General features: G+C 39.6%; 1 protein-coding gene across 2 annotated transcripts in view; it reads left to right on the forward strand.

The window, feature by feature from the left end:
• Skil (SKI like proto-oncogene) overlaps positions 1-15469 on the forward strand; it is a 28941-nt gene extending 13472 nt beyond the window's left edge. The window contains exons 3-7 of one of the 2 annotated variants that reach the window (XM_005069752.4): positions 3412-3509; positions 5724-5818; positions 9791-10020; positions 10222-10446; positions 11239-15469. In XM_005069752.4, the coding sequence (XP_005069809.1) occupies positions 3412-3509; positions 5724-5818; positions 9791-10020; positions 10222-10446; positions 11239-11397 (807 nt within the window). In that variant the 3' untranslated portion in view covers positions 11398-15469. Of the gene's footprint in view, positions 1-3411; positions 3510-5723; positions 5957-9790; positions 10021-10221; positions 10447-11238 lie in introns of both variants that reach the window. The other variant, XM_005069751.4, reaches the window with a different exon arrangement.
• Positions 15470-16216: the final 747 nt, after the last annotated feature.

Raw genomic sequence — 16216 nt, forward strand, 5'->3', positions numbered from 1 at the left:
TGTGTGACTTATCTGAGGGGCATTTTGTTGATGGCTAATTGATGTAAAAGGGCTCACCCCACTGCAGGCAGCATCAGCCATTGGCAGGAGATCTTCTGCAGTGTAAGAAAGCTTGCTGAGCCAAGGTCCTGGAGCACGACCCTGAGCTGCTTCAGTTCCTGCCTCGAGTTCCTGTCCTGACTTCCCATGGTGATGGACTATTAACTGGAAGTGTGAGGCCACATAAATCCTTTCCCCAATAGTGCTTTAGTCATGGCATTTAGCACAGCGGCAGAAGATGGGATTTGCTCAGAACCTGTGGTCTGTGACTCTGTTGGTTAATTGATGTGAGAATGGGGACTAAGTAGAAACAGGATGAATGCTTAAAAATAAACAAATGCAGCTATTTAAGGTGATGTTTAAAAATTAGAGAAATTGCTGAAGTAAAGGAAGGCATAACCAGGCATGGCGGCTCAAGCCTTTAATCCTAGTACTTGGAAGGCAAAGGCAAGTAGATCTCAAGAGTTCAAGGCCAGCCTGGACTCCATAATGAGACACTGTCTTAAAAATAAAAAAAGACATACTGTGTTTGGATTATGAATAAAATTGTCACACAAGTCCAAGTAGAGCTTTGAAAGTAACTTAATGTTTAAAGTTGTCATATTCCAAGTCAAAGTTTTTGAAAAACTTTTGCAAGCTATTCTGAAGATTTTAGATTCTAGTGTCTGTACTAGGAAAACCTTTTTAAAGATGGTTCAGTTGAGTGACTTTAACTGTAAAAAGTCTGAAAATGATTTAGTGAGTAGTATATCTTGAATTGAATTGTTTAATATAGAAGACCAATTAAACAGTTTTTTTTTAGTGAGTATAGCTAAAACATTTCATTTAATTCAAGATAATATTAGATTCCCTTGGTTAGAGTGATTTTTTTTTTGATGCTTATCAATATACCCTCTTATGGACTTGGAATGCAAAATATTTTCCCATTAAGCTCTTTTAAGAATCACACTACCCACAATGTGCCTTACAACCATCTGTAACTCTAATTCCAAGGGATCTGATGCCCTCTTCTGGCTTCCAGAGACACCAAATACGCAAAAACATGCAGACAAAATACTTATACAGGCTGGGCCGTGGTGGCGCACGCCTTTAAGCCCTGCACTTGGGAGGCAGAGGCAGGCGGATCTCTGTGAGTTCGAGGCCAGCCTGGTCTACAAGAGCTAGTTCCAGGACAGCCTCCAAAGCCACAGAGAAACCCTGTCTCGGGAAAAAAAAACCAAAAAACATATTTATACATATGTAAAATAAAAATAGATTAATTTATAAAAATACTCTTTACCCCTGTAATTCTTATTCTTATTGATATTTCAAATTTCTTATTCAATAATTCTTAGAAACATATAAATTACCATGTTTTCATTTCCTGAATTTTAGCAGTTGTCTGTATTTATTTGTGGGAGGTAACGCCCCCTTGGCGCTTGTGTGGAGGGTTGAGGACATCTTTTTTTTTTTTGGTTTTTCGAGACAGGGTTTCTCTGTCCTGGAACTCACTTTGTAGACCAGGCTGGCCTCGAACTCAACAGAGATCCGCCTGCCTCTGCCTCCCGAGTACTGGGATTAAAGGCGGAGGACATCTTACAAGAGTCACTTCTCCACTGTGTGCTTCCAGAGGTTAAGCTCGGCTTATCAGGCCTAGTGGTACGTGTCATCTCACCCAGCTTTGCTATTTTTTCTTTTTTAAAAAATTTTTATTAGCATTAAAGTCATTTCTGGATTTTGGAGTTGTGTAATGTTTATTCTAGGAGTTGTTCCTTCTGTTTCTGGCTTGTTTGTTTCAGGCACTGGGCTGCTTGTCTGATCTAGCCAAGATTTCTTCATTTACATTGTTTTTTCCATTAGCAAGATGTCCTTCATCCTAGCCCACAGACTTAGTGTTGATTTTACTTTTAATAAGAACTGCAGCCTGGCGCAGGCCTTTTATCCCAGCACTCGGGAGGCAGAGGCAGGAGGATCTCTGAGAGTTCGAGACCAGCCTGGTCTACAAGAGCTAGTTCCAGGACAGCCTTCAAAGCCACAGAGAAACCCTGTCTCGAAAAACCAAAACAAAACAAAAAAACCCTGCATGTTTTTACTTTCCTTTGTGTTCTTTCCTGACCTGAAATTCTGGGGCATGTAAACCAACTTCCCCAGTTCTTAGTGCTGGTGCCCATCCCTTGGGTGAGAAACTTTTTTATGTTTGATACTGGAAATTGAACTCAGGGTCTTGTGTATGCCAGGCAAGTACTCTACACTGAGCTACCCCCTCAGCCCTATATTTTCATCATGAGGTTGCCGGTCTCCTCGTACCTCCGAATTGCAGATGGGATTGGAGCTCCTCAGTTCAGAAAACTGTCCAGCTCTGCTCTTAGGCCAGCCTTCCTTTGAGTCACTTTCTTGGGTCTGTCAGGTCCTGTCTCAGTCTGGCACCTTTCAGTCCCTCTTTCACTTTGCTGTCAGGGACCCTTGCTCCCTATTTCCCCACAAGAGCAGGGTAGTGACCTTCATGGAAGAAGGCCAGGAGGACAAAATACAAAGCAGGCCAGAGTAAGGAAGAGGCTAGATAATTCATTCTTTAAAAGTTGTTTTAAAATGTGAGCAGAGATAATGAGCACTGTTTAGTAGAGGGAGCCATTTATTAGAATCAAGCAGAGTGTAAAATTCTCAGCCAGTAATATTTGTGAAATCCAGTTATCATCCACCTGCCCCTTTATTTATGGGTGCTTTTTTTTTAAAGCTTTTAATATTAGGAATATGGTGTACTGATTCTTATTAACAATTATGGGTTAAATACTTAAGTCAGAGCTAGCCAGTAAGAAACAAGCAAATGGCCAACAGCTTCATAATTAATATAGCGTCCTGTGTGTTATTTGGGGACTGCAACTGTGGCAGGCCCAGGCAGGTGGCAGGGAAGACTACACTCTACAGAATGGTATCTAGTAGAAACTGTAGAAAGTGCTGTGGCTGTCGGGTTGCTTGTGAGCAAGAGTAAGAGTCAGAGGTTCTCAATGCTGTGTGCTTTCAGGGTCCTGTTAAATTATTTGAAACGGATTTTCAAAGTATGAAATTGTATCTGTTGGGTCGTGTCATTTGAATGTCCATGTTAAAACTTGGGACAGACAGGAGTAGTTTCAAGGAATGAGAGAGACATAGCACTGTGGGAGAGCACTTAGTAGACGAGTCTTAAAAATATGACAATTGCTCTTAAAAATATGACGCTGCCAACATGGGCATAAGATTAGCTTCTGGGAATGGCTGTGATGACCAGTGGTCAGAGTGCTTTCATACCATGGCCAAGGTCCTGGGTTTAGTTCCTGGGTTCTATCCCTAAAAGCACACTAATCAAAGAGAAGTCATCTTTCTCTCAATAACTTTTCTTTCCACATCCTCCTACAGACAGATGCATCGTCGGGAATGGAATTGCCATCCTGGTACCCTGTTATAAAACAGGAAGGGGAAACTGTTTCTCAGCCACATTCATTTTTACACCCCAGGTAAGTGAGTTTTCCTTTGTTTGCTTGTTTGTGATTCACTTATTAACAGCTGTCCGTTAGGAGTGATTCCAGGAATTAAAACTTAAGTCACTCTCTTTAGGTTTTCCTAGTTATTAATTACCTCTGAAGATTCAGAATTGTTGTAGACAAGCACATTAGGACTGAACACACCTTTTGTTTGTTTTTAATCATAGGGAAATTGTTTAGCTATTTTATTAGAAAAAAATCAGAGTCTAAAATGAAGGGAACTATAAATTGTACTGAATATTTGCAGTAACCTTTATTAGGTGTTTTTTTTCTAGAAATAAAAAATTTCTACTTTGAAGTAGAAATTGAAGGAATCAATTTCTTTTATTTACCTTTAAGAGGTAAACTGACTCGGGGCTGGAGAGATGCCTCAGAGGTTAAGAGCACTGGCTAGTCTTCCAGAGGTCCTGAGTTCAATTCCCAGCAACCACGTGGTGACTCACAACCATCTATAATGAGGTCCCACACTCTCTTCTGGCATGCATATGCATAATAAATAAATTTAAAAAAAAGAGGTAAACTGACTCTTCAAGAGTGTGCTACTTTGCTTTTTTGTATTGTTGGTTTTTTTGTTTGTTTGTTTGAGACAGGTTCTCCCTAGATAGCCTTGGTTGGCCTCCTTATGTAGTCCCACTTGGACTTGAACTCACTGAAATCTACAAACCTCTGCCTCCTAAGTGCTAACATTAGAAGTGTGCACCTCTGCACCTGGCCTTACTTTGATAATTTTTAAAACAAATGGTTTTGAAACTTGAAGATTTTATAATAACCATATCCTTTCACAATCCAATATATTCCAATAGCTTTATGGTCCACACATGCACATAGTCACCATCATGCAGTTTCCAAATAAGTCAACAGGGCATGTTAAACCCATGAGAGCCTGTGTGCTTAATTTTAAAGCAGAATACCAACTATTCAGAACCAGAGAAAGAGTAGTAACATAGATTTCCTGCACAAAGAGATGTGAAAGGAGATTAAAGCGTAGGGCCATATCTTTTCAGTGTTAAATATCTCAAATTTGTTATGTAAGGCTTGCAGATAACCTACTGAACAATTTTATATGAACTTTGAGAAAAGTCAGTAGTTGTTCTTTCAGTTTTAATTTTGTATAGTTTATTATTGCTGCTGTGTTAAAATTTTAAGAGATTGCCGTATGGGTTTTGTTCTGGTTGGTTTTGTGTCAGCTTGACTCAGCTAGAGTCATCATAGAGAAAGGAGCCTCAGTTGAGGAAATGTCTCCCTGAGATCCAGCTGTACGGCGTTTTCTCAATTAGTGATCAACCACCCAGTCCATAGTGAGTGGAGTCATCTGTGGGCTGGTTCTATATGAAAGCAGGCTGAGTGAACCATGGGGAACAAGCCAGGAAAGCAGCTCCCCTCCATGGCCTCTGCATCAGCTCCTGCCTCCAGGTTCCTGCCCTCTTGGCTTCTTGTCCTGACTTCCTTTGGTGATGAACTGTGATGTGGAAAAGTAAGCCAAATAAACCCTTTCTTCCCAACTTGATTTTTGGTCATGGTGTTTCATCTCAGCAATAGAAACTCTAAGACACGTTTTGATGGAAGCATTGCCTGGTAGCTGGGCAATATTGCAAGAATATGTCCTCTCTTTGAGGCAAATAAGAAGAAGGTCCCTGGGAGCGCCTCATTGACTTGGTCTCACTGTCGTCAAACACTGCTTACCTGTGGGAAAGGAAACAGGCGCCCAGAGAAGCTGCCATCCTGTTCTCCCTGCAGCAAGCCTCCTTGAAGCTGAGCCGCTAAGAAGCTCTGCAAAGAATTTCATGCTGTAGTTATTTATGTCTTGAGGAAGGATCTCTGTGTACAGCCCAGGGAAGCGGGTCTAGAATTCACTGTCTCCTAGACTAACTAATTCATGGCATTCCTCCTGTTTTGGCTCCCAGGTTTTGGGATTATAAGTGTGAGGTGCACCTGGTATTTCGTGGTTCTAGTTCTCAGGGGCTTTTGAGAGGGAAAGCAGAGACTCACCTCTTCAGTATCTAAGTGTTTTGAAATTGTTCTCAAAATAACAGTGATCCCTCGGAGTTTTGCTGTCCTTAAGTGCAGACTTTTTTTTATTTTTATTTTTACATCAGTTGTTCTAGTATCAAAAAATGGAGTTTATAGAAAGATGCCACATCTTAATTAATCTTACGCATGGTATATAATGTGTGTTTTGTTTTTCAGCTACTATTTATACATGTGTGATAAAGTGGTTGCACCGAATGTGTCACTCACATCTGCTGTATCTCAGTCTAAAGAGGTCACCAAGACAGAGACAAGTAAGTTCATCTCCAAACAGTCAGAAAAGCCTCATGGTAGTAGTAAACATCAAAAAACAGTGTCTTACCCAGACGTCTCACTTGAGGAACAGGAGAAAATGGATTTAAAAACAAGTAGAGAATTATACAGTCGTTTAGGTAAGTATTTAGCAGTTATATTTTTAAAATCAGCTAGTTCTTTTATAAGCCTTTTCTATTTAAGGTAATTTTCCCCCATATAATCACAGCTTTTACTTTAAAACAGTTCTAACTTTGAAAACTCAGGGTGATTTCTTTGCATCTCAATTGTGAGCTTTCTAGAATGGTGGCAGCCTGTGGAGGCTGCTGAGAGAGGAAGGTGCGTAGCTTCAGTGCACATGACTTTGTCCCTTGCTCGCCCTTCCTTCCTTCCTTCCTTCCTTCCTTCCTTCCTTCCTTCCTTCCTTCCTTCCTTCCTTCCTTTCTTCCTTCCTTCCGTAGAATTCTTTAGGAGTTCCTTGTCTTTTTTCTGATTTCTTTCTGTGAACTGAGATGCTGTTTACCTGTTGTTGAGTGTATCTAACATTGAACCCTGTGGTTCAGGAGGTACAGAGCTGGGCTGATTACACAGTAAAGCAAGCTTGGGGCACACAGAGGGCATTCATGCACATGCTGGCTGGTACTGCAAAGAAAACCTGCATGCTTCCTATGCCTTTAAAAATGCAATGGACCGGGCTGGAGAGATGGCTCAGGTTAAGAGCACTGGCTGCTCTTCCGGAGGTCCCGAGTTCAATTCCCAGTACCCACATGATGACTCACAACTATCTGTTATGAGATCTGGTGCCCTCTTCTGTCCTGCAGGGACATATGCAGACAGAACACTGTATGCTAAATAAATCTTTTTAAAAAATGCAATGGACCACAGGAGAGGTGTACATGTTGATGCTGCCTGGGTCTATTGAGCATTGTGACTTTGCTCAGTGCCCTGCAGTTGAAGTCATTTAGCATCCTTGGGTTGTCAGGCAGTTGCACTACTACTTTACAACTTCCTGGATTTGAGCTGTTATTCCTGTGACTCTGTTTCCTCTAAACTGAACTATGATGGTAATAATTTATATGTCATTATATTTGGGTTCTTTGGCTCCCCATTAGATGTCTCAGTGATTAAGAGCTCCTGTTGACCTTTGTGAGGACCTGGGTTTGATTCTCAGCAACCACATGGTAGCTCACATCTTACCTGTAATTTTAGTTCCAGGATATTTAATCTCTGCTGCAGATACCATACATATGATATACACACATACATACATGCAGGCAAAACACTAGTGCGTATAAAAACTAAATCTAAAAGCCAAGTCAGGTACCTTTGACATTCCATAGAACTTACAAGTGTGTGACTCATTTGTCTTAAGTGCAATCACCATGTTGTGAAAAGCATCCCATCTGTTTGATCCCAGATCATCTTAATTGCTCCTGTAGGAGTCCCTGGCACCTGCTGGCAGTCACCTCTATTTTCCTTTCTTTAGCTTCATTGTCTGTGTTTGGTCTTATGTATGTGCTTATTCTGGACATTTTAGACAAAATGAAGGGCAATGTGCATGTTTTTATTAGGCATGTTCTCATCTTGTGTTATAGGTAGGAGCAATTTCTTTTAAGAACTTGGTGTTTTACTGTGGATATGCCGGGTTTTGTTTATTCCCTCTTGAGTGGGTGGATGTTTGCATTGTGTCTCTGTGTAGTTATTATGAAGAATACCGCCAACTTGTATGCAGGTTTTAGTGTGGACGTGTTTTCAGTTCTTCCTAGTATATGTTTAGTAGTGGAGTCTGTTGGGCCATATAACTGCTAAGATTTTGAGAGACTTAGAATTTTCCATAGTAGCTGCACTATGCTGGATTTCTCAGTAGTGTTTGAGAGTTTCAGTGTCTTCACATTTGTGTCAACACTTGTTACTGTCTGTTCTGAATGCAGTCATTGCAGTGGCTATGGTAACAGTGTCTTATGTGGTTTTGGTGTGTAATTTCCGAATGATTAAAGTTGAGTATGTTTTTATGATTTTTGGACATTGGATATTTTATTTGGAAAAAAAAGTCTGATTATAACCTCTGCTCGTTTTTAAATTGGGTTGTCTTTCCTATTGAGTTCCAGGAGCTCATTTTATATTTTGGTCTTATTAGACATTCGATTTGCCATTCTGACAATTCCTTTTACTTTCTTACTAGTGATACTTAAAGCATATGAGGTTACAATTTTTATGCAGTTAGGTGTAGTTAGCTTTCTTACCTTAGGTATCTTACCTAGGAAAGCATTGTCTAGTCCAAGGCCAGAAAGGTTTGTAATTAATGGTTTCAGCTTTTACGATTAATTCTTTGATCTCATATTTAGCTCATTTAGAATTAATATTTATACCATTTTGGGGTGTGGGTTTTGAGACAGGATTTCTCTATAACCCTCGCTGTCCTGGAACTCACTCTGTAGACCAGGCAGGCCTTGAACTCACAGAGATCCTGTCTCTGCCTCCCAAGTGCTGGGATTAAAGGTGTGTGCCACCACCTCCTGGACTTGAATTAATATTTATATACTGTTCCACTTCTTTTTGGTTTGTTTCTTTACATATTAGTATTGGTTCTCATTTGTTGAATTGTCCTGGAAGTATAGTAGCAGCAGTTGATGAAAGAATGGATTTATTTCCGGACTCTTGAGTTCTTGGCAATTTGAGTTTTTGAGGCAAGATGCTCACTGGTGGCCCAGGCTGGTCTTGCATGTGACCTACACCAGCCTCCTGTGCATTGGGATCACAGGTGTATGTCACTTACCACTCCTGACATGGATTCTGAAGTTTTTAGCTTTTTAAGTTAGCATAGAAAATAATAGGCCCCTTTATTATATTTTCATACATACATGTCATTCATTCATTGTATTTTGCTTTAAAAATAGGGATGCTTTCACAAGTTTGTATGTCATAAGACATGTCTCAGAGGCCATGTCTAATTTTGAATCATTCTACTTTTCTCACATATGCTACTGAAGTGAGCACTTGGATTCTGAATTCTCTTGTTGATTTAATTGTCCAGTCGTATTTCAGTATCACCAATTTGATTGTGTATGTATGTGCAGTGTGTGTTTGTACATGTATATGTACACATCTGTGTGAGTGCATGTGGGGTGAGAGGACAATTTGTGTATGTATGTGCGGTGTGTGTTTGTACATGTATATGTACACATCTGTGTGAGTGCATGTGGGGTGAGAGGACAATTTGTGTATGTATGTGCAGTGTGTGTTTGTACATATGTACACATCTGTGTGTGAGTGCATGTGGGGTGAGAGGACAATTTGTGTATGTATGTGCAGTGTGTGTTTGTACATGTATATGTACACATCTGTGTGAGTGCATGTGGGGTGAGAGGACAATTTGATTGTGCGGTGTGTGTTTGTACATGTATATGTACACATCTGTGTGAGTGCATGTGGGGTGAGAGGACAATTGGGTGTCACTCTTCACCTCCCACCTTGACAGTCTCTCTGTTGTCTTTTGAGCTTCTGGGCTCCATCTGTATCTGCCTTTTTTTTTGTCTTAGGAAGGCTGAGTTACAAATGTGTGGCACTGCACATCGCATTACAAGGGTTCTGGGGCTCAAACTCAGGTCTTCACACTTTGTGGCAAGCACTCTACCAGCCCCACAATGTAATTTCTGTAGCTTGTAGAGAGAGTTGAAGTTGGGGGTTGGGAGCCCTTCAAATTTATTACTCTTTTGCTAGATTGTTTTAGTAATTTTGAATTTCTCACGTTTCAGTGTGAATCTTAGAATGAGCTAGTTAGTTTCTGTGAAAATAGGAGCTGGGGTTTTGATGTGGATTATACTGAATAGGTTAAGTCTTTAGTCTCAAAAAAGTATTTTGTTGCTTTTGAGTTGATTTATAAATGGAGTTTTCTTAATATCACTTATGTATTGTTTCAGTAACTTTTTGCCAGTGATATTAATACTTTTTCCCCCTTCTATTTCTTTCCAAAGATGCATTGATCCCAAATAATTCTGTGAGTAAACAGAAATCTGAGTCTACTGTTTGCAACTTGGTGAGAGACAGAAGCAAGCATGGTGCTGAAGCCTCCTCCCCATCTCTGGTCAGAGACGTTACATGTGAGGATGACAAGGGAGAGATTATGGAAGAAGTGATGAGAACCTATGTAAAACAGCAGGAGAAGCTGAATTCAATTCTGCAGAAGAAGCAACAGCTGCAGATGGTAAATTGTCTTAAGAAATGGTCACTGTTATGATATCTTTTCATGATAAGAAAGTCAGAATGAGATACCACAGGTGGACTCAGGGTGGTTCTTCAGTGAGTCACTTGGATGTAGACATGCTTCCATAGCTGAACTTTAGATGCTTGGTGACTTATGTTTTCCTAAGGAGATGGAAATAAAGAACTGTCGCTCGTGTTGCAGGAAGTGGAGATGCTGAGCAGCTCTAAGGCAATGAAGGAGCTCACTGAAGAGCAGCAGAATCTGCAGAAGGAACTCGAGTCTCTGCAGAGCGAGCATGCTCAGAGGATGGAGGAGTTCTATGTGGAGCAGAGAGACTTAGAGAAGAAGCTGGAGCAGGTGATGAAGCAGAAGTGTACCTGTGACTCGAGTTTAGAGAAGGACAAAGAGGCTGAGTACGCGGCACAGGTGAGAGTGCGCAGCCGGTCTTTCGCAGGCGGTGGGCGGACGCTTGCTTCCCGGTCTTAGTTCCTTTAGTCCAGCCAGCCAGCCTCCAGAGTCGAACCGCTTTAAAGCACGGCTTTATATGCTCCGCTAAGATAGCCCCCCCTCCCTCTTCCCTCTCCCTTCCTCCCCCCTCCCTCCCTCCTCTCCCCCCCTTCCCTCCCTCCCCTCCTCTTTTTTTGGTGGAGGTGTGGGGAGAGGTGCCTCCAATAAGATTTTTTTTTCTTTTGGTTTTTTGAGACAGGGTTTTTCTGTGTAGCATTGTAGAGCAGGCTGACCTCGAACTCACAGAGATTCACCTGTATCTGTCTCCAGAGAGCTAGGATTAAAGATGTATGTGCCACTGTTGCCCGACTCATGATTTTTTAAAACCTTTATTATTTTCAGTTTTAATTGGGATTCTGTAATTTAGTTACTAATGTAAGATGAGCTTTTGTTCCAAGCTATGAAACATGAGTAACTCTGTTACTGTTATCACAAATATGGAGAAGATGAGCACATTAACATAGCTGTGGAGAGTTGGAGTGCTGCTATAAGCCTTTGACAGGATGCTACATCCTCATTCCCCTTGATACTCCTATTCCTGCAATTCACTATCGTGTCAGATGTCAAAAGTAGTAGGTGTTCTGAGATACGCATGAAAATAGTTCATTTTGTAAAAAGCAAATGGCAATTTGTTTCATAACCATGGTAAGGTGATTAAATGGGAAAAAAAATCAAAGTGATGGGAAACTAATAATCTTTTACATTTTACAGTTGGCAGAACTGAGGCAAAGACTAGACCACGCTGAGGCGGACAGGCAAGAACTCCAGGATGAACTCAGACAGGAGCGGGAGGCAAGACAGAAGTTAGAGATGATGATCAAAGAGCTGAAGTTGCAGATTGTGAAATCATCGAAGACCACCAAGGAATAGGAGCTGAAGAAGAAATGGATCTGAATGTGGTCGACAGGGGTTTATGTTTGTCACTTACTTTGGAAATTGAATTCTGTCATCTTATATGTGCACAAAGATAACTAGACATTCTGTTCATTTGTAGGACAGCAAAGTAAAGAGATTATATATTAGTACATAAAATTTTCCACTTCCAAATGAAAAATGTATGCTTCTTTGAACCTTTTCCAGTCAGCTTGGTAATGGTAACCCATGTAATTTCAACCTGTAGACATCTATGTGTATTTCTAAGGCAAGCCTAACAGTTACATACTTTTCAAAGCTGAAGTATGTGGTGGAAAACAGCTGTGTCAATTTTGTTATGCTTATTTCAGGCTCGATTTTAGATGTAGTGCTGACGTTTATGATCAGAGCGCCTCAACCCTGTATCGTTCTTCTCATTACAGAATATGTTATTACAGAATCTCCTTTTTCTTTCTTTTTTTTTTGTTTTTAGTTTTTTGAGACAGGTTTTCTCTGTGTAACAGTCCTGAAACTTACTCTGTAGACCAAGCTGGCCTCTGCCTCCCAAGTGCTGAGATTAAAGGTGTACACCACCACCACCTGGCTGAATCTCCTCATTTTTATATACCTATCTGTTTTTATTTTGTTCAGGTTGTGGAGTGAGGTTCCTCCTAAGAGCAGTTTTGCTGATGGAATGGTGGGACCACCACCCCAACATGCCGTGGTGGGGAGCACTCTTTGCTGTGCCTGGATGCTGCACATAAGAAGCGGCTGGGATTTGTCTTTCAGTTTAAGAGTGGCTGTATCTAGATATGTGTGTGTGACTTCAGAAAATGAAAATGGTTTCTGAACTTTTAGTAATGGTGTGAAAGTACTCATCTGCATGAGGAAAATGGACTCCACTGATGTATGTACATTGGTTCCTATGTAATTCATAACCGTCCTGTACAGTTTTTGTATGTAGTCTTATAAAGGTCTTACTGAAATTTATATAATGGATTTTTTTCTTTTAAATTATAGAATATTAAATATTTTAGATTATTTTGGACTTTTGTATGTTTAAATGTTATCTTAAAACTTGCACGAATGGACCATTATGACTCTTTAATCTTAAAATCAGGAATTTACAGTCAGCTAATAATATCTGATAGGTTAACCCACAATTAAAGTATCTGCTATTAGCAGGAATTTAGGTAATTTTTAGATGACAAATGAATTCCATGATTTGGGGAAGGGCAGCCTCTGCACTTTTGTTTTTATTTTTTTGCACATTAAAGTCTGACATTTTTACCAGTGAATTTTATCTTAGTTGATGCTCAGCTTGAAATTTAAAATTTTCAGTGACCTTTGTATTTTTCTTTTTGTTTACCCTTCAAATTGCAGGGTTCTTCCTGCCTCTGCTTCTCAAGTATTGGATTTACAGGTGTGGTCCCATCACACCTGGCTGTGTGTGTTTTTATTTTTTTAGGGAGATTTCCTGAAAGTGGCATTAGCATCATCGCCATGTTTTATGTTTCCCAAGCTGTCTTATGTCACTACGTGAAGTGACTTCATAGCTCTGCTTAGGAATAATGTAGCGTTATGGCTGTCATTGCCCCAGGGGTATTATCACATACCTGCTTATGGTCATATTTTGTTTATGATACATCTAAAGGCAACTTTTTTGTTTTCTAAATATATTGTGACCTAAAAGTGGATTTACTATGCTAGCTTTATAATTTAATGTGTTGACTTTTGTAACCTCTTTGAGGAGAAACATGTTAAATTGCACAGGGACCATATATGTCATCTTATTTAGATTTGGAGAAAGAAAACCACAGGCATTTATAAAGTAGCTTTAGCTTAGTTGTCAGTTATAGCACAGCTTGGCTATGTGGGAGGCAAACTTAACATCATTTATTTTTCTGACTTCCTCAAAACTTGTGCTACTGTAGCAAATGTAATTTTTCTAGTCTTTCAGTGAAACTTGCCTCATTACATAGTAGTTTAGCATATAGTCTTACTTTACAGAAGATGAAAGGATGTGCCATAGTTTTCTGTCTGAACTTCTTAAAATAAATTTTAATCAGCTGTAAATATTATACTTACTACTATTGAGAGTAACTTTAAGTTACATTGCACCGTGTAGCTTGAAAGCAGTTGGAATTCTGTAAAACTCCCAAAGTGACTTCTGTTTATTTTCCATATGAAACTTAATTTATGCATGCTCTTTTGTGTGCTGGTTACTATCTTAAAGTTTGTCTTGGTGTAGGTCTTGTGTTGTGCTAAGTTCACTAGGCAAGCCGATAGTTCCTTAGACTTCATATCCTGTTTAGGGAAAAATGAGGCCATTTGCACTGAAAAGCTGTATTTAGGAGTGGACTGTAGAATTTGCAAGTGGGGGAAAGACGGTGTTAGCTTTTATACTGAATGATGCTTGCTCTGGTGGTGACAGTCTCTCTGTGGTCCAAGTGTGGGAGCTCCTGCTGCTGTCAAGGAGACTCTTAAACCACCTGCCAGTCACAACCAAGACTTTGAACACCAAAAGATTTGACCGACAACTTAGGTTTGTCTTGGGCTTTAATATTTTTGAAATATATTCTTTGGCTTGAATTTCTTGTGTTTTTGAGGATAAGGATGTTTTATGCTTCTTGAGCTAATTTTATAACATTTAATATATAAACTGTTTATATGTAAAATCTTTTGTACAGGGGTGGGGTGGGAAGGAGTAATGAAAAACTCATTTGTACATAGTGAATTATAAAGCAGACTGAAGTAGGTGAAACAGTGAGTACCACTTTGTCCGCAGGCTCCTGTAGCCTTTGAAAGTTACACCAGAACAACCAGTTTCTTTGTGTGTCTGTGGCTTGTTTGCAGAAAAGCAAAATGAAAAGGAAACACAAGCAGTAAGAAATGTGTGGAGGTTTTTCCCTTGCAACTGCTGCAAAGCTGTTCCTGAAGGGTTTTGATTTGCTTCTGGAAGGTGTGCTCAGTATGTTATGCTCTGAGTGGGTAGGGAAGAATGTCTTTATTTGTCCATTGTGCATTTAATCCTTAGGGCAAGGCATTACAACTGATGACATTGTGTTCACACTGTACATCTGCTCTCGCTCTTGGATGTACTTGCTACTGGTTCCATGGAAGCAATCAGCAATACGTGATATGAACTGCTGCATTATATATTATCCTTGTGTAACTGAGATATTTAAACGGAACTTAATTTTTTCTTTTTCTAGTGTAAGATACTTAAGCATTTCCACTATTGGAAGAAAAACATATATGGGTATTTTGTATTGTATCTTGTTTAAAAGGACAGTCTTTTTTAATCTTCCCACTTAGATGGCTTTTAAAAATACGTAATACAATTTGAAGCTTGTTTAGAAATAGAATTAAATGTCATATATATAGCGTTACTGTTTTGGAATTAGGAAGTGATCAAATATAAGACATTTTAAAATTAAGCCCAGAAAACAAAATAGTGTTTAAAGTTAGTTTAGTATAAAAAATTTATTAAGATTTTTTCTTCAATATAGATACCTCACTTGAAAATAAAGCACAGCACACGTAATTCTCATGAAAACACCCTCCTAAAATAATTGTTAAACCTAGAACATTGTTTGAGTTATTAGAGTTTGTGATAAATATAGTTGCCGTTAGCTTTTCTGCTGGAAGTACTTATATTGGCAGTTTTAAGACAGTGTAATAGTCTTCAATTACTCCTCAGTTTCTAACCTGTGAAAGCAGTAAGTGAATGGTCCCTTCTGCAACTACTGAAGCAAATTGACTATATTGAACATAATTCAACTGGTAATTTTGCCAATGTGTATAGTTTTATGATTAAAATTGCTGGGGTTGGTTGCATTACATGACACACAAAACTGTCCTCTACCTCACGTGAAATAAATATTTTATATGGTTTTACTAAAAAAAAAGATTCATCTATCTGGTTGCTTAGTTTACAAATTTTGGATTATATTTATTGAAACATGACATACTGTGCTCTTAGCTTATACCTCAATTGTATTTTGTGCTGTTTTCCATTTTCATGCCTTGTACATAACTTGTATAGATTGTGGATGATATTCCCAATAAAAGCTTTTAATGCCAATGAGATTTGGTTCAGGTTTTCTCAGTGTCAACTGGTAACTTTCTTGTTCCCCCAAAGATGGACATTTTCCTTTAGTTTTAAATAGTGTACCTAACTGCCCAACTATCCTCTCCAACTCCCATTTTCCTCTTTTTGTATCCTACTAATAATGTACAGATGAACATGGAACATTTGTTTTATTATAAATGGTAAACTTTTATATAATAACCCAGATGTTGAAAATGCCAGCATTTTGGGATTGTTGTGACCCCTGGAACCCTTGATTTAACATTCCCTCTAAGTTATTTCTTACCATTGCACGTTTCATGTCTTAGGCAACCTGCCAGTTTCTGAGTCAAAGCCAGGAGTAGATAGGCTGGGTGTTTTGACTTGGGGTCCAGATGGGTGATGTCATTAGAGATGGAGGGCCTGCTTTAGTTTGTGACTCTTGATGGCATGGCAGTGTCAAACCTGACTTACCCAAATAAGTGGCTGGCAAGGAAGCAACACTGCTGTTTCCTTATGACCAAGATCTAAGTCCCTCAGCCACTGCCCCTCCTTTCTTGTGTGTAAGAAATGGGTCACTAGTCAAGTGGTGGTATGCTTTCTTTTAGTCCCAGTACTTGGGAGGCAGTGACAGGTGGAGCTCTAAGCTAGGGGCCATCCTGGTCTACAGAGCGAGTTCCAGGACAGCCGGGCCTACACAGAGAAACCTGTCTCAAAACCAAACAAAAGAATAAGGTCACTGAGTCCAGCTCATACCCAACAGAA

This window comes from Mesocricetus auratus, unplaced genomic scaffold (assembly GCF_017639785.1).
Source record: "Mesocricetus auratus isolate SY011 unplaced genomic scaffold, BCM_Maur_2.0 Super-Scaffold_100011, whole genome shotgun sequence".
In the NCBI taxonomy this organism is placed as follows: Eukaryota; Metazoa; Chordata; class Mammalia; order Rodentia; family Cricetidae; genus Mesocricetus; species Mesocricetus auratus.